This window comes from Halichoerus grypus, chromosome 5 (assembly GCF_964656455.1).
Source record: "Halichoerus grypus chromosome 5, mHalGry1.hap1.1, whole genome shotgun sequence".
In the NCBI taxonomy this organism is placed as follows: domain Eukaryota; kingdom Metazoa; phylum Chordata; class Mammalia; order Carnivora; family Phocidae; genus Halichoerus; species Halichoerus grypus.
This window is the reverse complement of record NC_135716.1, coordinates 88379800-88403741: the sequence shown is the minus strand read 5'-3', so window position 1 is coordinate 88403741 and position 23942 is coordinate 88379800. Positions and strand designations below refer to the sequence as shown.

The window sequence follows — 23942 nt, the reverse complement described above, 5'->3', positions numbered from 1 at the left end:
TTGGTTACATTTTTATTCTGTTTCTAATTTGATACTGCTATGTTCAGAGATACCTGGCTATATAATACCGATTCTTTGAAACTCTGAGATTTTAGCATGGATTCGTCTATGTGCAATTTTTGTGAATGTTCCAGGTATTCTTAAAATAAATTCAGGAGCGCTCACTGGCACAGTCAGTGCTGTGTAACAGGGTGTGAAAATGGGATTCTTCCTGGCCTGGAGTTTCAGCACAGACCTCGGTTGATGTCTGTCCGTCAAAGGCCAACAGAAGCACCTCTGCTAGTCAAACAAAGATGGAGTTATTGCTGCTCTTTGCTGCAGGGAAAACTGCACACGGTGCGGAGATGTAGGAATGTGGAAGTAGGTGTTAGGTTGGGCTTTTTATAGGATTGCACTTGTGTCAGATGATATTGAGATGGGTTCAAAGACTTGAGTATCTTAGTGAATTTTATCCAGGCGACAGGTGTGATCAGATAGATTTATGATTTTTATCTAGCAGGTGGGAAGATGAGAGCAGAGCTAAAGCTGTACCTGTCATGGAGGCAGTGGCCACTCAAGTTGTCAGAAGGGGGTATATTTGGTAGTATTTGCAGTAATTTTTAAAGGTTATTGGTATGTGTGTTTGCTATTATAAATGTGATCTGCTCTTCAAATATATCCCCCAATTGGCTTTTGTTTATAACAGAGGTTTCTGTATGAATTAATTTTACATCATTTGATTCACTGAACTCCTAATGGTTATTTCAGTAAGTTTTCCTGGGTTGTCTTATTAACCTCAGATGTAGATCGCTTCTCTTCCTCCTTTCCAATTCTTATATGCAAAGCCCTGTAAAACCACAGTAACACAGATTCTGATATAAGTGATTGGTGATTGGTGTCCATCCTCTGCCAGGTCCATGTTCTTAAAACTTTTCTAGGAGTGCAGAGAAAGTGGACATGGAGGGGAGAAAGTGGAGAGAAATAGAGAAACATGAGACAATTCCATGACAGAGAAAGAGGAGCTGGGTCCCTACAGCCCATACTTGGCTGACCCAGAGTTTCTGTAATAGGCATACGAAGCAGGGGATAATTTGAAGCGAGGTTCTTGCAAATCCCAGCCAGATTACAGAACCTAGAATCAACCCCAAACATATTTGTCCTGAGGCAGACAAGTGCCACTGGGTAGTACCAAATAGCAGCCAGGACTCAGCCAGAGATGGATTATCCAGCTGGCCTCCTGAACTCCTACTCAGCTAGCCAACAGCGGGCTCACCTCAAATTAAGTTTGCAATTATGCAATCCCACATTTTATACAATTGCACAGAGAATATATTTCTTTCATGGATTAGCTATTGCACATAACAATGTTTTTAAGAATAAAATAATCCCCACAAACCAAATTTATGAAATCAAGTAACTGGGAATGGAAAGAGGGAGGAAGAGAGGGAGGGGAATGGAATGAGAGGGAAATACAGGATTTGCTATATGTATATCATCATTAAACATCTGAACTAAATATGATAACAATTAACATTTTATGATGTAAAATATATATAATTATATATTATAACTTTTATATTAGGTGTTTATACATTTCTGTCAGTTTACTATATATATGTTTTATTGAAGTCCAATTTACCTAAGTGAAATGCACAAATCCTAAGCGTATTTTATACAAAACTGTATATATGTATACATTTATGCAATCACCACCCAGGTCAAGATATTTTCAGACTCCAGAAAGATTTTTCTTGCCCTTTTCTCAAGACCCTTCTCCCGGAAGAACATCCAGTATTCCGATCCCTATTTGCCACTGGTTCATTTTTCTTGAACGTGTATCATGGAATCACACAGAATGTATTCTTTTGTGTCTGGCTTAATTTGCTCAACATTACATCAATGACAATTCTTCATATGGCTGCATGTTTTCTTTTTCATTTCTGTGTAGTATTCCATTGAGAGGAGGTACCATAATCTGTCCCTCCTACTGCTAATGATTGTCTTCATTTTGAGTGCTCAAAGCCAAGGTGGTGAAGAAACACACTAGGAGATCAGGAAAAGAAGTTGAGTCGGGATTATCAATACATAATTCCTTTTACTTTGTGTTTCCTGCCTTGACACATCAATGGCAGGCCGCCAGTAGAACTTTCTTAGAAATGTGCTAGCTGTAGGGAGAATGTTTTGGATAAGGATAGGTTTGCACCTGCAGGTCCACTCTCTTCCTTTCTCTACCAAGCTCTTCACCCCAGGAAGCTGACACTTATCGATGGATCAAATTCCACAGGCTCCTGTATTTCCAGACTTCCATTTGGCTTCAGCAGATAGGAAGTCTGGGTGGGAGTGGAGTGGGGAATGAGAGCAGAATGAGATCATTCCCTGGCTTCCTCCTTGTGAAGGGACCTGGGGTTCGCTGCGCTCCCGGACAGACGTCACAGCTCTTCTTGAGGTCACTTGCTCTACAGGTCTCCTTCCGGGTTCCAATAACCTCTCCCGGCCTCATCCCTTCGGACCCAGCAGTCATAGCTCCGCTGTGCGAGCCGGCACTCTCTGCTCCGCCTCCTAGCGTTCCCTTACACCTCACCCATGCACGCTTCCTAAGTAGTCCTTCCGTAAGTAAGCCTTTCTTGAATTATCCCGACTGGAGTTTGCCCACACTTGGCAGGCAGGACTTGACTGCTGTAAATGTTTTTGATGTGTTTTGCTAAGCTATAAGTCAAAAGAAAAGTTGTATTTTCTGTTTCACAAACACACACACCTACACCTCCTCACCTACTCACACACTTCACATGCACCCTCTCTCTCTTCAGGGCTCTTGCAAGCCCTGGATTCTCATTTTGTTTTAAAAACACTGTCAGGCAGATGAGGAGATGGAGCCGGGCACACGCATAGCTGACCCAGAGCAGGGTTTATGGGGAGAGCTGGCAGAAGCAGGGCAGGGCAGGGCAGAAGCTTGGTCCCCCCACTGCCCATCGCATCTTGGACTGTGTGCAGGCATTAAGGGTGGTTGCTGTATTCGTCGCGTTCTGAAAGAGGAACTCGGCCCCCTCTCCTTGGGCTGTGAGGCTTTTGAGCTGCACGACTGAGGGAAGCACCAGTCCCTCCCCTGGCATGACTGTGGCCTGGTGTCCAAGTCTACTGTGTGATGTGGCAGCTTTTGGCCTCTAGCCCTGCTCTCCCTGCTTGGATTTCATAGTTGGGAGAGGCCTGCATCCTTCCGCCACAATCAAGGGCTAGGTTTCTGGGCTTGCAATTGCAGGGGTAGGATGTGGTGACGAGCTAGTAGCCTGCAGCTCAGATCCATAGAAGCAGGTTTCCAGCCAAGTCTCAGCTCCTAAATTGTCTGAGGAGGCAAGTCCAGCTCTGAGATCCCAGCCTCCAGAGGACCAGGCTTGGGCAAATCATTCCTTAGCTCTCACATTCATTTTCCTTTTACACCATTACAAAACCTAACATGAAGACTTAAATGTGTTTTGTATGAAATTACAATGCTCTCAGGATAACCAATATGCGCTATCAGTTGTGTTAAAACATATTTGTGCGGATCTTGAATAATGCTTCTTCAACTATTTAATTGAAGCATATCGTAAGATTTCCAGTCATTTCAACAAATACTTCTGCCATTTAGAATTACATATGTGTGATTCAGAAGTTTCTGCAAAGCTAACAGAATATGGAAATAAACTCAATGCTAAAGTTGATATAAGACCGCTAATGCCATAAATACCACCAGTGTCAAATATTTGTGTTCAAATGTCTCCCTGCTTGACTTTTACAAGTAAATGTATAAAGGAACTTGGTAACATATTTATAGGCAAAATACTATTTTGGAATTGTAGATTTGAAATTCTATATAAAATTTACTTTGAGGAACAATACTGCAAGTTAACGGTTTAGGTAACAGCAACATCAGTATTATTAGTTAGACCCCACTTTTCAGTTCTGGCTTTAGCAAACACTCTCCATCTTTACTGGAAGGCCCTCTGTCCTGGGCTAGTGTCTATGTGTCACCAACTAGTGCACAAAAAAGTGACTCTGTCTTGTGATGCTTCCTGTTTGACATAAGTTTTTTCCTCAAAAGCATTTCTTTGCAATCTGACTGGAGAAAGAAAAAAAGAAACCTAGTGCTGGGGTTTGGGGGACTCAGAACGAAAAGAAAATTATTTCTCTCTCAGCAAATTCTGACATCATCAGGTATATCATCGCAAGACCTGGGACACAGGAATGGAAAATAAAAACTGCAATGCCACAGAACTTGACATGTAATCTTTTTTATTTTGTGATAAAAATGCTTTCATATAAATTTCATCTTAACTACTTTAGAATGAAACTTTGAAAAGTAAAAACATTGTGCATTTTCCTTACTATGTCATAGTTAGGAACATGCAGTCATTTTTCTTAGTTACTGGGTTTCTCATACAAACAGATATAATATCACTTTTAAGAGAAATGTACACAAGGAAGGAGCCATAGTACCAAACAGTTACAAGTGGGAGCGTCAGGTCATATAATTGTGTCCTCTCAAATAGTCATCATACATTCAATGTGTTGGTTAAAACCAAAATCTCCAAACTGCCTGCCAACAAAACATTATACCTTTGGTTCTTTTCTATGCAAGAATTGTGTACCAGCAAATGTAATAAGATGGTGTAATGGGCTTGAGCATCATGGCTGACTGCTTACATCAACGTCTTTCACTCTCTCTTTCCCTTACACCTTTCCCTCCCTCACCATCATGTAAGTCAGAAAATGATGCTTAACACAAAACAGAAGAAACGAACAGAAAAATCTATCCCCAAAGGCAGACAGAAGAGGAGTCAGAGGAAGAATTTATAAAAATAAAAATAAACCAAAAATGGGGGGGGGTGACCTATACATGGCATAAAAGATATGGCCTATAAAAACTTAGTCTCTAATTCAGAACCCCACTGAGAAAGTGATTCTCCATCTCACCTTCTCTTTTATTAGGCACTATACAACTCAAGGGTTCTTAAAATCTAAGGGATTGATAAATGCTTGAAAGGCAGTGTCTTCCCCTTCATCACTGAAGCCAGTTGTCTGTAATGGCAGTTTTCCCAGTCCCTTCCCCCAAACCCAAAGGATCCCAAGAAAGAGAAACAAGCAAGTCAGGCTGACACTGTGGTTGGGGAGGGAGGAAGCTATAGAGGAGCCAAGCTGTTGGGTCAGAGGCTGATACTTTCAGGAAGTGGTGATGAGACAGGATGAAGAAAGGGCAGATGTGGTGGGGTCCATAGTGGTCCACGCAGAGAGGTTCTCCCCATTGTGAATCAACAATGGGTCCAAGGTAGACAGTCACCATTCAGAAGATAAAATGTTACACGCTATGAAAGGGCTGGTAGAGTTGCCATGTGAGAGAATAAAATACAGAATGAACAGTCTGCTCATACTGGGGCAGAACAAAATTATTTTTGTTGGTTCAATGAACTTGGGCAGGACTGAAAAAAAAAAAAAAACAAAACCAACCCAGAACATTTGTAGACTGCCAGGTTAACAGACACATAGGGGTTCCATATGGGGCCACAGACAGATAAATCAGGTTAAGTGGGATGCTCTGATGGGCACTCCCAGCCAAGGCAGGAACGAAGATTATCATTCAAACTAAAACAGAGTAGGAAATTCACCTGTCAATATCTACAAAATGCCCCAGCAGAACTAATTTCCCAGGTGTCATGACATCATAGCACCAGGTAGAGACGACAGCGTGGTCACAGGACCAACTATTAGCTGACTCAGGGAGAAGAGGAAGAAAACTGTTTTCCTCCTATTTCTAGTATTGACTAGAATGCTTCTGCCCTCGACAGAGGGTCACAGAAGGTGCCAAGACCACAAATACAGAGAGCAGACTCAAGTATAATATAATCACAATCTGAGCATGAGCATGACAAAGACAGTAAGTCTTTCATTGTCCATCATCATCTAGAAGGTGACTCTGGGAAAGGAAAATGTCCCGGTAAGTTTCTATGTTAGTGGCTTAAAAGGGAATGTCATGACCTGCCATGACGGAAAAGGAATGGTAGCAAAAACATAGCAAGGGCTGCCGCATGGTTCCAGCCTTCTTATAGGGCTGGCTTGGGCCCTACAAAACCAGGCCAGCTTTCTGTTTCTGGAGCTTGAACATAGCAAGTCCGTGTGTTTGGCAAGAACCTACTTGGGTGCGCGGGTAACTCCAAGCACACGGTGTGGAAGGAAGACTGGTGAGCAGGCGTGCGGTCAGAAACAGACTCAGGAGGTGGAGACTGCAATCCCCCCACAAAAGGAACACAGCTGTCATGGGGTCCCTTGAGCCGAGCAGAGTTCAGTTCTCCGTGGTGAGGGAGCATCCTTTGAGGCATCTTCTTCTATGGAGATATCTGGAAGGAAAGGCTCAACAGCTAAGGCTAGCTTCCCCTGCTGGATGAATGAGTGAAGCGGGCCGGGGGTTCTGAGATCTGGGAACAAATGTGTTTCACACGGGCCATCAGTGGAATGCTGGGCAGGAAGGAAAGGAACTTGATAGTGGGTAACCACTTCTCACATGAGTTGGCTTATCTCTTAGTAATTCCAACATTCCGAATCTTTTTTTTTTTTTTTAAGGGGGGGGGTCACAGTACCTGCACTGCCAATGATAAAACTTCACACTGACCAGGCCCACAAATGGAAAAACAGGCCAATTCTCATCCTTCTTCCTGGTAAGGTTTAGGTAAAACCCTGCATGCAGTCTCTTGAAAGGGTCTTCTGTCCCCAGAATGGGTTCAAGGAAAACTATCTTGCTCCCCTTCCTCTTGTAGGAACGATATTATGTAGGAAACTGCAAGAGATTCGTTTTCTAAATAAACATACTTGAAAGGTGTGTGCTGAGAACCATAACCAAAGCAAACCCTGTGATACTCCTGGGGACACTGGGAAAAGAAGAGAAAGGAGGCTGAAGTTGCTTTCCAGAGCAGGAATGACTAAAAGCACAAAGGTCTTGCACTCTAACATGCTGGGGGCAGGGGTGCACAACCACAGAGAGGTGCAAAAATTAAAGCACCAAATGAAGTCAAAAGAATTTCCAAGGAAGATAAAATGAGACAGGTCAACGTAGGCAGAATTCCAGGGTACAGTTTCCAAAAGGACCATACTGTAGAATCTTCTCATGGATATGGCAGAAGCCCCCAGGGCTTAAAATGCAGTCCAAGCTGCAAGAATGTCTGGGCTATGACAGGCATCCATTCTTTTCTCCAAATAGAAAAGAGTAAACATGGTCCCAAGTCTTATATTCGTTTTGCATTTCCACAAACTTGGCTTGTTGGGTAAGAGATTAAAAGGAGCCATGTTCCCCCAACCCCAAATCCTGCAGATACCCAGTGAAGCTGACAAAATTGCTTCCCTTGCATTACCTAAAAGATAAAAGCATCTTCTTTCTCCTGCCTCCAGAAGCTGGTTCCAGAGATTTCTTCATTTCTCTCCCGGATGACCTTCATTTGTTCCTCAGCAGCATTTACAATAGGCAGTTCTGTTCCTACACTGGAGGCAGACTCTTTCATGCATAAACCTGCATGTTGCTGCGTGGTGGCTCAGACATGTGTGTTCCAGGTCCCCGCTGACCTCCTCCAGCACCCCCAGGGGTAGGGCTGGTGGTCACATCTGACCAGTCAGAAGCAGAGTGGGGTGATGAACTTGACCACTGGTCAGGAGACTCTGGGGATGGTGTCAGGTAAGGATGCTCACCCTGCAGGTGACCACTGTGGCTGGGTGTTCGCTCAGCAGCATTTGAGGAAGCATAACTATGCTGTGAAGGTGGTGTGGGATACTTGCCCACAGAGGCTGGAAAAGGATGATAGGCTGGGAGAATGGTCTGAGCAACCTGCCCATCCTGCTGGGGCATCATGGCAGTGGGGAAAGCCATATTGGGCAAACGAGCCATTTCTGGAATCTGGTACATGGTGGGCACGGGGCCTGCAACAGGAGGAGGGCAGTTGGACTGAGGCTGGGGAGTACCTGCCGGTTGGGCAATACTGCCTTTGGGGATTAGCTGGAAAGTCACAATGGGGGGCAAAGGCTCCCGAGGGGTAGTTATATGCTTCCCTTCAGGCGGCCTGCCCTGGGGAGCTATGCCAGGATGCGTGCCCTCAGCTGGAGCTAGAACCATACCAAACATCTCATTGTACTGGGTCTCATTCATTTCCATGCGGTTCATCCAATCTGCCGGAACAGTGACAGGATGGAGCCTACTCAAGCTCCCCGCACTGCTACTGCCCGAGGGAACAATGTGGTGGTGGGACAGCAGCTGGCTCACAGAGGGAAGCACGGTGCTGGCCCCATGAGCCAAAGGCTGCATTTCATGCAGGTTAGAGAAAGACAGTGCATGCTGTGCATGGACTGGGGCAGCGGGGGCAGCAGTGGCCAACAGAGGGTTGGGCGAGGCCTGTAAGATTCCAGGGGATGTAATCATTGGAGAGGATGTGGTGTCAGAAACATATGTGTGAGGAGACTCTAAGGAATCAACAGGGGATAAAGTCACTGAGCTCTCAGACAGCTGACCCTTGTCACTCAGAGACTTCTTCCTCCTACTACCCTTGGCATCCTTGGCCTCCTTGGCAAGGTTAGGGAGGCTAGTGGGCATGGTACTCTTGGTATTGGGCCGCCTAGGCTTCTTGCCCATTGGGGTGTGCTTTAGGCTGAGGAAAGATCTGTTGGGCCCACAGATCACAGGTGAGAGGGCAGAAGTCAGCACAGTGCCTGGAGGGCTTGGCGTCACATTGTACTCGTCCAGGAGGCGCACAATGTCATGGTGCATGCGGTCCCGAGCCACATCCCGGGGAAGACGATCCATGTGGTCTGTGATGTCCCGATTGGCAAAATGGTCTAACAGGATCTTGGCTGCTTCATAGCTTCCCTCCCGGGCAGCAAGAAACAGAGGTGTCTCTTCCTACAGAAAAGGCCCACATAGCACAGTAAAATTAGCAACACTCTTGAGAATATGCCAGTGTTTCTGAAACTTTGTTATTATCATCCCCATAGACATTTTTTTTCTAACTGCCTCCCTGTATGAAATTTTAATACCACAGATAGAATGTCTATTTGCCTGTGTACTGACTGGATATCTGTGGCTTTATACATAAAAAGAGTACGATTATTTCACCCTTCCCCAAGAACCAGTTTTGCCCCATTGCAGGTGATGTCTCCTTAGTTAGGAATATGTGAAATAAAGCATGCCCTTGAGCCAGAGATTTGCTTAAAAGAGCACTGAGCTTATCAAAATAGGGTTCTAAGAGGAAAGGAAGTTAGAAATAAGAAAGGTAGGAGGGGAAGAACCTAAAGCGGAAAAATAAGGGGAAGCAAAAGCAAAAGGAAACAAAACATGTTCAAGAAAGAATTAAAATAAGGGAAAAGAGGAAATACACAAGATAAGATGAGCAAGAGAGGGGAAACATGACCTAAGACTCAGAGTAAGAAAAGCAAACAGGAAAACACCCATGGTGTCCAAGAACAGAAAACAAGAGCCACAGCAAAGAAAATGAAAATGAACAAGAGAAAAGGAAGTGAGCATAAGCAGAACAGAGAAGAGGAGAAAGAGCAATGTCTTTAACTTCCAAGTGTTTGAATTTCTTCCAGATTTTTTCTATGATTAAGTTCCAGTTTCAAAGCATTGTGGTCTGAGAATATGCAGGGAATAATCTCAATCTTTTGGTATCGGTTGAGACCTGATTTGTGACTCAGTATGTGGTCTATTCTGGAGAAAGTTCCGTGTGCACTCGAGAAGAATGAGTATTCTGTTGTTTTAGGGTGGAATGTTCTGTATATATCTATGAGGTCCATCTGGTCCAGTGTGTCATTCAAAGCTCTTTTCTTTGTTGATTTTCTGCTTAGATGATCTGGCTATTGCTGAGAGTGGAGTGTTGAGGTCTCCTACAATTAACGTATTATTATCAATATGACTCTTTATTTGTTTAACAGTGGATTTACGTAGTTGGCTGCTCCCATGTTGGGGGCATAGATATTTACAATTGTTAGATCCTCTTGTTGGATAGGTCCATATATACAATGGAATATTACTCAGCCATCAGAAAGGATGAATACCCAACGTTTGCATCAACATGGATGGAACTGGAGGAGATTATGCTAAATGAAATAAGTCAAGCAGAGAAAGTCAATTATCGTATGGTTTCACTTATTTGTGAACATAAGGAATAGCACAGAGGACACTGGGAGTAGGAAGGGAAAAATGAAGGGGGGGATATCAGAGGAGAAGACGAACCATGAGAGACTATGGACTCCGGGAAACAAACTGAGGGTTTTAGAGGGGAGGGCGGTGGGGGGATGGGTTAGCCCAGTGATGGGTATCAAGGAGGGCATATATTGCATGGAGCTCTGGGTATTATACGCAAACAATGAATTATGGAACACTACATCAAAAACTAATGATGTACTGTATGGTGACTAACATAACATAATAAAAAAAAAAAATTAAAAAAAAAAAGAGCAATGTCAAAGAAGAGAAAGGCAGAGAAGGCTACACTGACATTATTTATAAGACGGCCTGCTTTAGACTGAGTACTGCGGAGGCAGAGGGTTCACTCCTGACACTTCCCTGGGTAAGCCCAATACTCTCCCCTCAAGTTCTTCGGAGCCAGTTCCTGTCCACCCTGCGTTCCTCTTTGTCTAAACTCATCACAAGAGGAACTATAGGAGAAAAGGGAAGGCACTGCTAAGTCTGCCCTCCAGCTCAGAGCCCAGACTGTACCTTGTTGTCTTGCATGTCTCGGTTGGCCCCATTTTTCAACAGCAAAAGGGTTGCCTCCACGTTATTGACAGCAGCTGCCCAGTGAAGAGCGGATTTCCCTGCAGGGAAAAACATTTTTATAAGCAGACAGAGTAGAGGGACATGTCCCTACAGTATAAAGAAACATCATGACTTATACAAGGAAACTTCGAACTTCCCAGAGAACAGCAAGCCAGTTGTCTGTGGGGGCCCATGGGAAAAAAACGAAGTATTATCTTACTTTTCTTCTGTTCTAGAAATACTTTAATACAGGTTGTCTAGCCTTCAGAAGACATGTAGGATCATTTGTCTATGGTACCCATGTCCTCCACCTGATAGAATCCCACACTGAGGACAAGAATCTATCTATCACACACCAGAATGTCTATTTAAGATATTGCCCACAACCCTCTAGTGAAGTCAGTTCACAAGTCCTCATATCGAGCGTGGTATGCCTGGGAACCTACAGAGGCAAGCCTTTCACAGACAGGATTTGAGATCCAAGAACCCTCACTAAAAATCCCTTCCCATCTTTGTCTGTGGACTACCCACCGGCTTAGTTCTCTGAACTCAAGATGTTGAAAGGAAGAACAAATGAATGAAAGAATCTACAGTGGATTCAAATCTGGGACAGTTCTTCAAGGATCGTGTAATGATTTTCCCCTTAACGGCGTGCTTTGCAGGCAAGAGTCCGACTCCCTGCCTCTCGGCCCTACCATGGTCATCCACTGCGTTCACATCTGCTTGGCAGTTGATCAGTTCTGCCACCATTCCCTCCACAGCTAGGCGGGCAGCCAGGATCAGCGGTGTAGTGCCATCGTTCATCCTGGCATCCAGATCAGTCACTCGGTTGCGGATCAAAATCTAGAAGATGAGAAAGTACAGAAAAGAGAGTCACCTGGATAAAAGAAGATAATGAAGCTAAGAGAAGAAACAAGAGCAACAGAGCTGATGCTACACTAAATTTCTGGAGGGCAGGGAATGCTTGTTATCTTTGTGTCCAAGATTCTATCATCCTCAATCAATAAATATTGAATGAATGAACGAACAAATGGGTGCTCAAGAGACAATGGCTCATAGAAAGTGATGTCTTCTACTTTCTAAAGAAAGGAAGGATGTGGGAAAATACCACAACCTCAATTATGGTATATAGTTTAAGATGAATCAGAATGCTTCCAGTTTCCTCACACGGCTAAAATAAAAGGGCAACAAGGAATACACTGCGAATCCAGTCAAGAAAACCACCAAGGAGCAGCTGGAAGCCCATATAGTCAGATACATCTACAGGAAGAAGCTGACACTAGTCGGAAGCTTAGTAACAGGGACCACTCCCCTCTGACCTATTCACTTAGGAGGCATTTTGGCACATCAAAAAGGGTGGTAATTAAGAATCAGAAACCCCGGTGTGATCTGCTGTTGGCTCTATCGCCATCTGGCTGTTAGAGTTAGGTCAGTTTGCTACCATTCTTTTCCTGCTCTCCCATCCAGCAAGCATGACTCCACCACCCACCCTATTCTCTCAAAGAATTTTTGAATGAATGTAATTGGATATTAAGCACCTTAGCAAAGAGGAAACATGATAGATCCATGGGGAATCAGCCCTACTCCTGTTCTTTACCTGGAAGACCCCCTGGGCGTCAGCTGCCACTGCAGCATGGAGAGGGCAGCGGCCCATGTTGTCCTGCGCGTTGGCGTCCGCACCTGCATCCAGGAGACGCTTGGCAGCATCAGCCCTCGAGTAGCGGGCTGCAAGGTGCAGCGCCATCTCACCGGTCCGGTCTGTCTGGGCCTGCAGGCTGGCACCCTGGTAGACCAAGTCTGTGATGATGTTGGCAGAAGAGTCCTCTCCATCTTCATCTTCATCGCTCATATCTGAGCTGCCTCCTCGGAGAGAAGCCAGCATCAATGGGGTGCACCCATCTGTAAGAAAGGAATTTTCCAAAAAGTATTCAAGGAGGAGAAGGACATTAATGTTCCATTAGCCCAACTGTTGGAATAGTTCCGTTTGAATAAAGTTATTCTTATGGGGGAAAATAAAAATCCCTGGGCTTCTTGTGGTAATTGGCAATTAGTTTTACATCTGCCACCTATTTTTCCTCTGATAATGTCCTTTCTGTGAAGAGTAATGGGAAAGTAAGAGTCTTTTTAAGCTGGGGCTCTCCTCTAAGTTAAACAAGGCTTCCTGTTTAAGTTCCTAAGTGCAATGTTATTTTAAATTGGGCCACATTTTAAAATGTCCAGTATTAATAGAATGATATACACTAAGGTATCAACTAAACTAATTTTCTATCCCTCTGCTTTGGGATATTCTTTTTCTTTTTTTTCTTTTTTTTAAAGATTTTATTTATTTATCTGACAGAGACACAGTGAGAGAGGGAACACAAGCAGGGGGAGTGGGAGAGGGAGAAGCAGGCTTCCCGCTGAGTAGGGAGCCCGATGTGGGGCTCGATCCCAGGACCCCGGGATCATGACCCGAGCCGAAGGCAGACGCTTAACGACTGAGCCACCCAGGCGCCCCTCGGATATTGTTTTTCTATCCTACTAAAATCTTTCCCATATAATCAGCCTATCTATTCCCAAGCATGCTGTACGTGAGGCAATGTGAAATCCTTCCCTTCTTCTCACATAGGTTTCTAATTTCTGCATGCCTGTATTCCCTAAGCATTCATTTCCTCAGGCTGATTTAGTCTGTGCAATTGGCAGGGGGCATATCACCAAGTGGGGCCAACACAGGCACAACCCAGAACCAAGGGCAGGCATGGTAGGTGGAAAGGGGGAGGCTTGCGGGTGCTGACCTGGGCCACGGACATTCACGTCCAGCACATCCACCTCCTGCTCCGCCTGTGGAGGAGTGAGCGCCAGCGATGGTGTCCTGCGGATATCTGCAGCCTCAAGGTGCTGCTGTGTCCATGGACGTCGATCGATGGCATCATCTTCCTCTGAGAGCAAAGCCTCATCTTCAGCCTGACAGGGGAAAACAGTACTCCCTGTTGACCTGGCCCCCTCTATTAGGAACTGAGGACAAGGAGCTAGTCCAGAGTCTTCTACCCACTTCTCTCTCCTTCTACTCCACCCTCCAGGGCATCATCCACACCAGCTGAAAGTGGTTCCTGTCACCCTCTCCTGTACAACTCTCCCAACCTCCCCATCCCAAACTCCAGGCTTCAGCCTTAACATGCTATCTATTTTGCCTACCAAATATGCTATCTACAGATCCCCAAAGCACCACTTCCTTGCTTCTGGACTTTTGCCTGGGTTGTCCCCTCTGTCTGCCATATCCTTTCCCAAGTCTTTGTCTAACTCCTACCTAGCCTTCAGATAGAATTGGACTTTAATTCCTCTGGTGGGTCCCAAAAAGCACCCTCTGCTTACCTCTACTTAACTGACTATGTGTTAAGTGCTTACAAGGCACTCCATGGCAGTCTCTACCACTAGACAGTAAGTTCCATGAGAACAGGAAACATCCCTTATTCAATACCACTTCCCTGTACTTAACACAGGGCCCAGAGCACAGTAAGCACCCAGGGAAATATCTGTTGGGCAATAATTACTATCATAACTTAAAAAGCAGCTACCTTTTATTGAATATTTACTGTGATAGAAAATGGGTAGGATGCTTCACACATATTGCCATATTTCATCTTCACAACTCCCTATTTTACAGATAATGACAATTAGGTACAAAGAGGTTAAGTAATTTTCTAGCTACCAAGTAGTAGAGTTTTGGATCTGAATTCAGTTCTGATTGTAACTAAAGCAATGTACTTAACCATCATCTGGTATTGCATCCCTGTATTCCTCAAGCATGCATATCTTCAAGCTGCTTTAGAATATCATGGATATGTGCATATCCCAGCCCTGTATAGCTATCGATGGATTGTCTCCTTTTCCACATCAGCTTCAGCCTGATCTACCTCTTATGTCTATATGGTTTTAATTTCCTGGGCTCAAGATGCAGAACCTCCAAACTCAACGGTCACTGCCTTTCTTCCACTGTGTAATTGCACCTTCCTTTCCAGAAGGAGCATCCAAAGAGGATAAGGGAGAGATCTAGCCACAAAGGAAATCGCTTTTTATACACATCAGTTCTTATCTGGCTATCATCAGCATGATTCTTAAGGAAGGAAGCATGTTTGTTTTATTATTTTTAAAGAGTTCTTATTGAAACACATATGGAGGAAACCTAAGGCCATTGAGGACCTAACGATTTCTGCCTTTCATGACAGCCAGGCGTAGCCATTGCCTGGGTAGCATATGAAGATTACCACCCTTTTCTCCCATTCACTCTGGATACCAAAGGACAGAAATCTGAAATGTGACCAGATAAGTGACTGACAATGGTGGTTCTACCATGGCCAGCTTACCTTGGCTTTCTTTGGTTGGGGCCCTTCATCATCAACCCAATGTTCACTTGTTCCAGAGCCAATTAGGTTAGCCTCTGAGACTTGCACTGAGAGATTTCTGATAGGACAAGATTAAGAAGGGGAAAAACAACAGCAGAGGTTATATCATAAACTAATATAGTGGTTTTTAATACTTCTTCCATGGCCATCCTCAAAGACTTTCAGGGGCCTTGGCCCAGAAAGGATGGGCAGTATTTTATGTCCCATTGCCTCAGTAAACATCCTTTCCTTTCCCATGGATCAAGAGATTACAACAAAAGTGCGCCTCAACAAAGCTGAGCACCACCGCTTGAATATGTACCAAACAGAAGCATCCAGACTCTATTATTTCATAGTCATTCAGCAGGAATTCAGAATCATGGTCAAGTGTGGTAATGTGGTGTGGCCAGAGCTTGAAATTTAAAATCATAATTCAACAAGATCTCCTTTCTGATTTATCCCTGCTTATTACTACTGTGAATAGTAGTTTGTTGGCAAACCATCTTACTTCAGCCCCACGGCATCCTGTCCCACTGGCTCACGACGCTTGTGATTGCTGGAGTCTCGGCGAAGGGTGAAACCTTCAGGCAGCCAGAGGGAGCCATGCTTCCGCTTTCGTTTTGCCATGATAACTCCCAGCAGGATAATAAACAGGATAATGACAACAGCCACAGCAAGGAGATAGAGAAGCTGAGTGCGTTTTGGAGTCAGAGATTCACCTGGAAGTGCAGAGGGACAGGGAAAGTGCTGAATAAATCTCGCAGCATTAGCACCAAATTCATTTAGAAGACATGGACTGATTGACCTCACCAGCCCTAAAAAACAGAGCTGCACATTGAAAAGTGTGCCCTTTTCTCACTGCCCCCAAGTAACGCCTCCCCTGCCCCAAACTTTCCCCTTAACACCAGTGCTACTCACTGACGACAGACACCAGAGGGTAGGACAGGGTCCCCTGGATGGCATGAGAAGCCAGAAGAGCTGCTGCTGCATCTGTGTTCTTGAAACACTGGTCTGAATCTTGAACACACTGGCGGTTGTCAATTTCCAGAAATACCTTAGAGCTGTGGGATGCCAAGGAAAAAGAGGAAAAAGGGAAATGGTGAGTAAAACAGAAGGGGGTCAGTTAAGCAAGTGAGTTAAAAAGGATTACCTGAGCCTTCCCTCCTCACCTTCAGCACTGGGCTCTCCAGCTCTGTGAGGGTGCCTCCGAAAGATCTCAGAAATTAAGATCCTGTCCGTAGATCCTAACCACTAATTCCCACTTGGACTATGTCTCACCTTCCTTGGCCTGGCTGAATCTGCACCTTCTGACTGAGGCAACACAAGACGAAGTGAGGAAAGTGGGTAAAGCTGGTCCTTATTCTCCTTTGTCTCTGCATCTGGATCCTAGCTAGCTATAGAGTTGAAAGTTGTGGGATACACCAACAAATAGTGGGGTGCAATGACAGAACGATTCAAGATTACTAAAGAGACTTCTATGATAAATGCAGGGCCTTGAACAAAAGGCAATGATTACTATAAAAGAAGAGTCAGTTCTAAATGGATCTGAGGCAACCGTGGCAAAGGGTTATGGATTCTGGCATCTGAGGAGACCTCCCTGACATCCTGCCTTCTGCTTGCTCTGACGCACCTCTCAGGATACCAAGACCAAGGTAAGCCTTTACCCTTAAACACACGTACTGGCAAATGGGTTTGTTGTACTTGGTGGGCTGTTCTACTTGTCTGAGCTCTACATTTTTATAGGTTCAGTTACGACTTCTTCTGTGTATCAAAGTATTTAGCTTTACAAGCTTTAAGAAGTTAAGAATTAAGCTTCAAGAGGTCTAGAAACCAAAACCTACCCAGCCACCTCCTGTTCTTGATCACCAGGAAGGGACCTGCGAGTCATCCTCTGCTTCTTCATGGCAGCTGACTTCTCACCATAATAGGGGTAGACCATGAGTGCCCCTTGCGAGTCCCGTTTAATGTGCAGGTTGGTATGGAGCAGGGTGCCCAGCGCCCGCAAGAAGCTGCGGGCGTCCTGGAGAAGCTGCTCCGGGGGCATGAGCACCACTATAACCAGGGTCCCCTCTGCCAGGTTCTCTGGCCGGTCGGCAGCACAGTCCAGCCCGTCCCAGCCACACTCCTCACTGTTGCATCCCTGGTCACAATGGTTGTCTTTGAAGTGGTCTGCACAGTATTTGTCATACCTAGGCAGGGGGAATCAGAAGAGGGAGAGAACAAGGAAACAGTTCAGAATAGACTGCGGCGCTATTTGGTTTTCTACTTGGAACTACTGTAGCTTTTCCCACCTATCTTCTGTGGCCCAAATCAAGTCCCTTTGTCAAATCTCCTATCCCCGACAGCATAGACTGCATGTCATCTACACCACTCAATATCAGTGAGTGTTCCTCAAAGGAGAAACAACACGGTGCCCCCTATGCTGCATGGGCTTGCAGCCCCCCAGGCAGCTGGTAATCAACAATTGTTAAGTCAGATTTGTAAGCAAAGCTGTATACCTGAAACAAAAATCAACCAGGTACACACTTCCTCTCTTTTTTTATCCAGTATCCCTAGTGAGTTAACAATGAGCTTTCGGAAGTAAAAGTTGCCTCCAGGAACTGAGCCATCAGGGCTCTGCAGAGGACCATGTCAATAATGGCCCATTTCCTTCCCAAACAAGACTGAATCTTAGCTCTGGAAGGTATGTTGGGAGAGGTGTGTCCCATACAGGAGACCAGATTTAAATTTGTGCCAGAGCACATACAGCCTCTTTCAAATACTGGGAAAAGGAAATTGAGTCCCCAAACCTAAACGATGCACAAACCATTTCATCTCCACTCTCCTCCCCACTCCCACCCCTTGATAGTTATGCCATTGAGCCACACTGGCTCAATGAAGAGCTTGGGAGTCAGCAATAGCTGTATGTGCTCTGGCAAGTTCTCTAACCTCCCAGGTCTCAGTTCCCTCACCTGGGAAAGACCATTAACAGTACCTATGCCTCATAAGGTTGTTGAGAGCTCACTGAGATTAAATTAAATGGGACAGCTAAAAGGAAAGTTGCTCTTTAACCATAAAGCACCTTGTAACTGCCACAGTAATGACCAGGAGGGTTAAGTGGCCTGATCTGGCTTCTGCTTCCTGATAAATCTAGATGGGGAAACCCTGTCTAAAAGAAAGGAATGGGGTGAACAGAGAGAGGTACAGACCTTTCCATTCATCCTGCAGGCAGGTGTGAGAGGCTGCCTGGGAATAGGTAACACCACTTCCAAAAGTTATTTCCCCTAGGAGGTCGTGAGAGCAGCAGGTAAGAATGCAGAGAGAGGCAGAGAGAGGGTGGCCGTGCACGAGCATTCCTGGACCTCTGTCAGCAAGGGAGAGCACAGGGCAGCGCGCGACCGGGCAAGGCTGACACCAGGAAGAGGGCCTCAGGGCACCAGTCTGAAAAGCAGAGGCAGCTTGGGCTGAAGCCCTGGAGTGGTTAGGAGCAAGAACGAGGAACTGAGGTGTGTTAGTGATAGTCTCCCTCAGCTTCTGGGGACCCTGGACTCTTACTTGCATGTCTTGCTGTTCCCCTGGCATTCAAAATTGTCAAAAAGGCACTCGGCTGTGTTGCACAGCTCATCGCACTGGTTGTTGATGTAATCCCAGCAGGGAAGTGGGGAAGAGCAGTTGGCCCAGGGGTTCTCCATGGTCAGGGAACAGTCACCCCCATCCCACTGGCAGGCATGGCTGTTGCAGGCCTCATCGCAGACGCCGTCCCGAGCTTTGTCGGCACAGTACTGGCTCAGGCAGGTGGTAGGAGGAGTGCTGGTGGGGGCCGTGTAAAGTTCACAGCGGCTGCCCCAGAACGGTGGAGCACACTGGCAAGAGTAGTAAGGAGGCTGGCGCTGAGGATAGCAGCTACCCCCATGCTGGCAGGGGCTACTGGCACAGCCTGATTCGCAGTCCTGGGGGTTGGGGCAGAAGCAGCGGGGTCCTGAGGCCGTGTGCACACACTGCTCCCCTCTCCTGCACTTCACTTGTCCACAGCTGCTCTGGCATCTTGCCCCGGAGAATCCCTGTGGAAATCAGTGAACGGATGAGGACAGTGGGCCTCGTTTCTCCTCCCAATCCCTTCTCTGCCACACCTCCAGAAAGAGAAAGATTAGACACATGGCTAAGATCCTTCCACGTGGCCTCCTGCACCACGTTCTAGGAGGAAGCCTCTTCAAGTCAACCTAAGGTCAGGGATGAAGGTTCCATGGGATGAATGTAGAATTCTCTCAGGTTAAGAGCTCACTTCCAGGAATTAAATCCACAGGTCATAGGTGGGATAAGACTCAGATGACACTGTTATCTATAAGCACCTTCCCTAGCTGTCCTTAGACCACTCATATAATGGCTTTGGGGCAGGGGAGGGGGACGTTATTTCCAGAGTCTGGGGCATCTAAAAAGCTTTCCATGTCATTTTATCCTTCTACTTCCTGCTCAGCCAGACCAAGGTGACTGCCCAGGTTTCCTTTTGGTATGTCCTCACACATAGGGATCTCTATTTTAGGGAGGTTTTAGCCTCTCGCAGAGGCCAAAGAATTTGCACAGCAAATGGCTAAAAATAGGCTTCCTTCTAGTGTAACAAGCAGCTTGCTCCCCAATAGTACCTGCTAAGGAATGTAAGCAGGGCAGCATTTCCAACCAACACTGCCCCAGTCTGGGAGGCAAGACTACCCTCCGGCACACCCAGAAGCCAGAGACTCTAGTCTTGTTTTCAAGGGAACATTCCACCAATTCCCCGTGGATTTCTCTTAGTGCTTCTAAAGACTGAGAGTCACAGATTTAGGGAGCTCACTGTTTCTGGGTGTATCTTAACAGCTTTAAATGGGAGGAAACTCCAGCACTTTTTTGTGAAGGAGCCAAAATTAATAAATCTCCCCACCAAGAAAGTTCCAGATAGAGTGTGGAAAAACCAGGTTTAATCTCAGTTTTGTCCAGACTGTATGAAAAAGAGCATGCCCCTTAAATAGACAACAATGCACTTACCGGGGGACAACGACAAATGAAACCATCAGGCATGTTGCTGGCCACAGCACAAGTCCCCCCATTCAGGCAAGGCATCTGGGGACACACATCGACGAAAGTTTCACAGTGACGACCTCAAAGCAGAAAATGGAAAGGAGTTTTAAAAGGCAAAAGTAGTAACTGCACATTACTGAACGGAGTGCTGCTGGGACAGGAGCTAGCCAAGTGGTGAGGGATGGGGCAAGAGGTGTGAGCTGGGTCCTAAGCCCAAGGGAACATGAGAAGATGAGGAAAACACTCACTGGACCGCCACTGGCTCAGGCCAATACCCCCATCTGCCTTGCCCACACAATAAGTACACGGGGCACACATCCCCAACAGACTCACAAAACAGGATGGAAAGGGACGTGAAAAATCATTCTAATCCGACCAAAAGAAAGAAAAAAGAGAAGAAAAAGAAAAGGACACCTCAGCTTTTTTATTTTTTTGAAGATACTTTTAGCTTTCATAAGCCAAAAGAAACATTTACCAAAACTGTTCAGTGCATTTTGTTAAAGCTGTCAACTTCATAGGAGAGGCTACACTGGGCCAACACATCCAAGTGGTGACTGGTAGCTTACAGAGAATTTTCACCCATAAACTCTCTTTTCAGTCATTTTCTAGCCATTCTGTAATCTGATCAGCACTGCTTTAAAATACAGCTTAATTTTTCCAGAGTTAATTTCCTCTAGAGGCAGTTCTAAAACAGAGGGCATCCCGAGGCCACCGCTGCAGGATAAAGTGAAGTAAGCAACTGGGGCCAAGGGGGAGACCCGGAGACACAGCTGGGCGCCCCCCGGCAAACAGCAGGAGATGGGTCCACCTGGAGCGCAGCCGCTGCCCAAGGGAAGAGGGGCTTTCAAAAGGAAGTTAAAACAGGCATAGTTTTGGCCAGAGTTAAGAGGCAAGGGTTACAGTTGCCTGACTCTTCAAATCACATCGGCAGCCACAGCCCAAGAGCAGCCGTCACATGGGCATGGGGTTCCGGGACAGACGGCCCCCCAGCGTTCATCACAGCAACCGCATCCCGCAATAATCACAACCAAGGAGCTCGAGGCATTCTTTTCCATCACAACTGTGGACAACGCATCACCACTACTTCCCGGTGGTGGGACCCTAATTCAAGGCGGTCTTCAGTCCTTCCTTCCTGTTTCCCCCTTTCTTTGTAAGTGCTTGTCAGGGTTTCCTGATAAAGGAAGCCTCCAAGGCAATGAGAGAAATAGCAGTCAGTTTTGCTTCTCTGGCTTCCCAAGCACCTCATGGCTAATATGAGGCTGCAGGACAGACTGTTCACACTCTTTGTGTCCAGCATTGCCTCAGTAGGGATGACGTTCATAATGCACTGTTCCTCTTTTGCTATCGCATCCAGGTATCTTCCATAGTGCAAACTCCCTCCCATTCTTCATAAATTACCAAAGTTCTTAAAGGTAACATATCTTTAAAATTGGAAGGAAGGAAGTCTAGAGATGGGCTCACAATATAGCAGAGTCCAACTTGCCAAATTATTACTAAGGAGACTACTGTAGCCTATTATCTGACTCCCAAGAAATACTACTACAGCATAGTCTGGAATGACTCCAGAAATGCCAGGCAGACGTCTGAGCATCTGATGACACCGCCACCGTTAGATACCACTGTAGTCCCCCAAAGTCACCAAGCTGCCTGCCTTCAGAAATAACTAGTAAGTGCCTATGACAAGCCCCTATTGTAAGGCAGGACTTGGTCATCTTTATGATCTATGATGAAAAAGAAGAAGCTTGAGAAGAGACTGGGAGCATGGCCAACTCCTGGCTGTGCTGAGAGGTCACACCTCTGTAGCTTTCTAGTACATACTCTCATGAACTGGTTTTTGCTTAAACACACCTCAAGTCAGACCTCCTCCCCTTAGGTGACCTAGAAGATCCTAATCCTCTCTGGGTCCCAGAGATGGAAAGAAGGTCACCGTGGCAGTGACTACCCCGTAACTCAGGTCATTACGTGCCAAAGGAGATAGGTGGTGAAACCAGAACAGATGCATGGTTTCTGAACACAAGACATTATTTTCCTCAGATGAAAGAGTTTTGTGGATGGATTTGGTGTTGGCAGCCCAGCACTGGGAATGTATTTAATACCACTAAACTGTACACTTAAAAGTGGTTAAGATGGTACACTTTATGTTATGTGTATTTTGCCCCAATTAAAAACTGTTATTTTGCTCAACCACTCCCAACATTCTATTTCTTTTTTCGTATTTCTGCTACAGTATGATATCATCAGTGTATAACAAAAGAGAAAGTATCCCAGGAAAAACAAAAAAGACAGAGATGGACTATAACATCCATAAAGCACAGACCTAAGGAAAAACTGGGCTCTGAATTAAGCTGGTCTAGTTTTTCCTATGTAAGAAAAAAGGTTCACTTGGTCTGGGATGTGACATATGGGGCCCAATTTCCTCTCTCAAGGCCCCTCCGAGGCAGAGTGCTGAGGGTGCTGGCGAGGCTCTCACCAGTGAAGGCGTTGCGGCAGACACACAGGTAGTCGTTGGTCAGCTGGATGCAGTCCAGGCTGCCCTCAGAGCTACAGGGGCTCGAGAGGCACTCGTTGATGTCCCCCTCACACCGCTCTCCAGCAAAGCCAGGCAAGCAGCGACAACTGTAGCCCCCGATCCTGTCCACACATTGACCACCATTAAGGCAGTGGGGACCCCCGGCACAGTCATCAATGTTCTCTTCACAAAGCAGGCCTGGAGAAAAGAGAGAAGAGACAGAGAATGGATGGCATTCTTTGGAACGCTGCTTTCCAGCCAAAGAGAGACACCCTTGTTGGCACTTTGCAGTTATTCAGGTTACATGTCTCAATCTGCGACGGGACCTTTTAGGTCAGGCAGGGCGAAGCTGCCACCCTCCCGGTGACCAGTAAGAGCCAAGGAAAGAATATGCTCAGGGCTTCACAGGTACTCTCCCACACAACCCACCAAAGTAGTCCCCTGGGCAGGAGCCAGCATTATCTGCCCCATCTGGGAGACCCAGCAACTTTTCATTAATTTATTCCTTTTACTCAAACTATAAAAACAGTTCAAAACAGACTATCACAATCAACACACAGATTATAAGTATGTAAAAATATTGGTAAGAGCTGGAACTAAATTTTGAGTGATATATTTAAGTTTTAGACCATTGACTTTTTTTCCTGTAAAATAATGTATACTAGTTTCTTATTTTTAAAAATTGTAGGGAAAATATCCTGTTGAGAGCTCAAAGGTTATTCCATTTAAAATAGAAATCAGGGACGCCTGGGTGGCTCAGTCAGTTAAGCGTCTGCCTTCGGCTCAGGTCATGATCCCAGGGTCCTGGGATTGAGTCCCACATCGGGCTCCTTATTCAGTAGGGGGTCTGCTTCTCCCTCTCTCTGTGCCCTTCCCCCCTGCTTGTGCTTGCGTGCTCTCTCTCTCTCTGACAAATAAATAAATAAAAATCTTTAAAAAAAATAAAAATAAAAATAAAAAAATAAAATAGAAATCATTTAATGTACTATAGATGTAAATGAGCCATCTAGTATGAACATCTGTAAATATTTTTTAGAGTACAAAAGAAATCAATGACAATTCTAGAGATGATTCTATGAATGATTCAAAAAATTACAAAAGATTGGGGCGCCTGGGTGGCTCAGTTGTTAAGCGTCTGCCTTCGGCTCAGGTCATGATCCCAGGGTCCTGGGATCGAGCCCCGCATCGGGCTCCCTGCTCAGCCGGGAGCCTGCTTCTCCCGTTCCCCCCACTTGTGTTCCCTCTCTAGCTGTCTCTCTCTCTGTGTCAAATAAATCAATAAAATCTTTAAAAAAAAATT

General features: G+C 45.6%; 1 protein-coding gene across 1 annotated transcript in view; it reads right to left on the bottom strand.

Annotated features, from left to right (window-relative positions):
* Positions 1 to 4231: 4231 nt before the first annotated feature.
* Positions 4232 to 23942, bottom strand: part of NOTCH2 (notch receptor 2) — a 169926-nt gene continuing 150215 nt past the window's right edge. The window contains exons 23-34 of the mRNA XM_036090102.2: positions 22604 to 22840; positions 20101 to 20213; positions 18637 to 19142; positions 16944 to 17291; positions 16021 to 16163; positions 15611 to 15821; positions 15085 to 15181; positions 13516 to 13684; positions 12339 to 12640; positions 11437 to 11584; positions 10703 to 10800; positions 4232 to 8887 (exon numbers count right to left, since the gene is read on the bottom strand). Of these exons, the coding sequence (XP_035945995.2) occupies positions 7499 to 8887; positions 10703 to 10800; positions 11437 to 11584; positions 12339 to 12640; positions 13516 to 13684; positions 15085 to 15181; positions 15611 to 15821; positions 16021 to 16163; positions 16944 to 17291; positions 18637 to 19142; positions 20101 to 20213; positions 22604 to 22840 (3761 nt within the window). The 3' untranslated portion in view covers positions 4232 to 7498. The remainder of the gene's footprint in view (positions 8888 to 10702; positions 10801 to 11436; positions 11585 to 12338; positions 12641 to 13515; positions 13685 to 15084; positions 15182 to 15610; positions 15822 to 16020; positions 16164 to 16943; positions 17292 to 18636; positions 19143 to 20100; positions 20214 to 22603; positions 22841 to 23942) is intronic.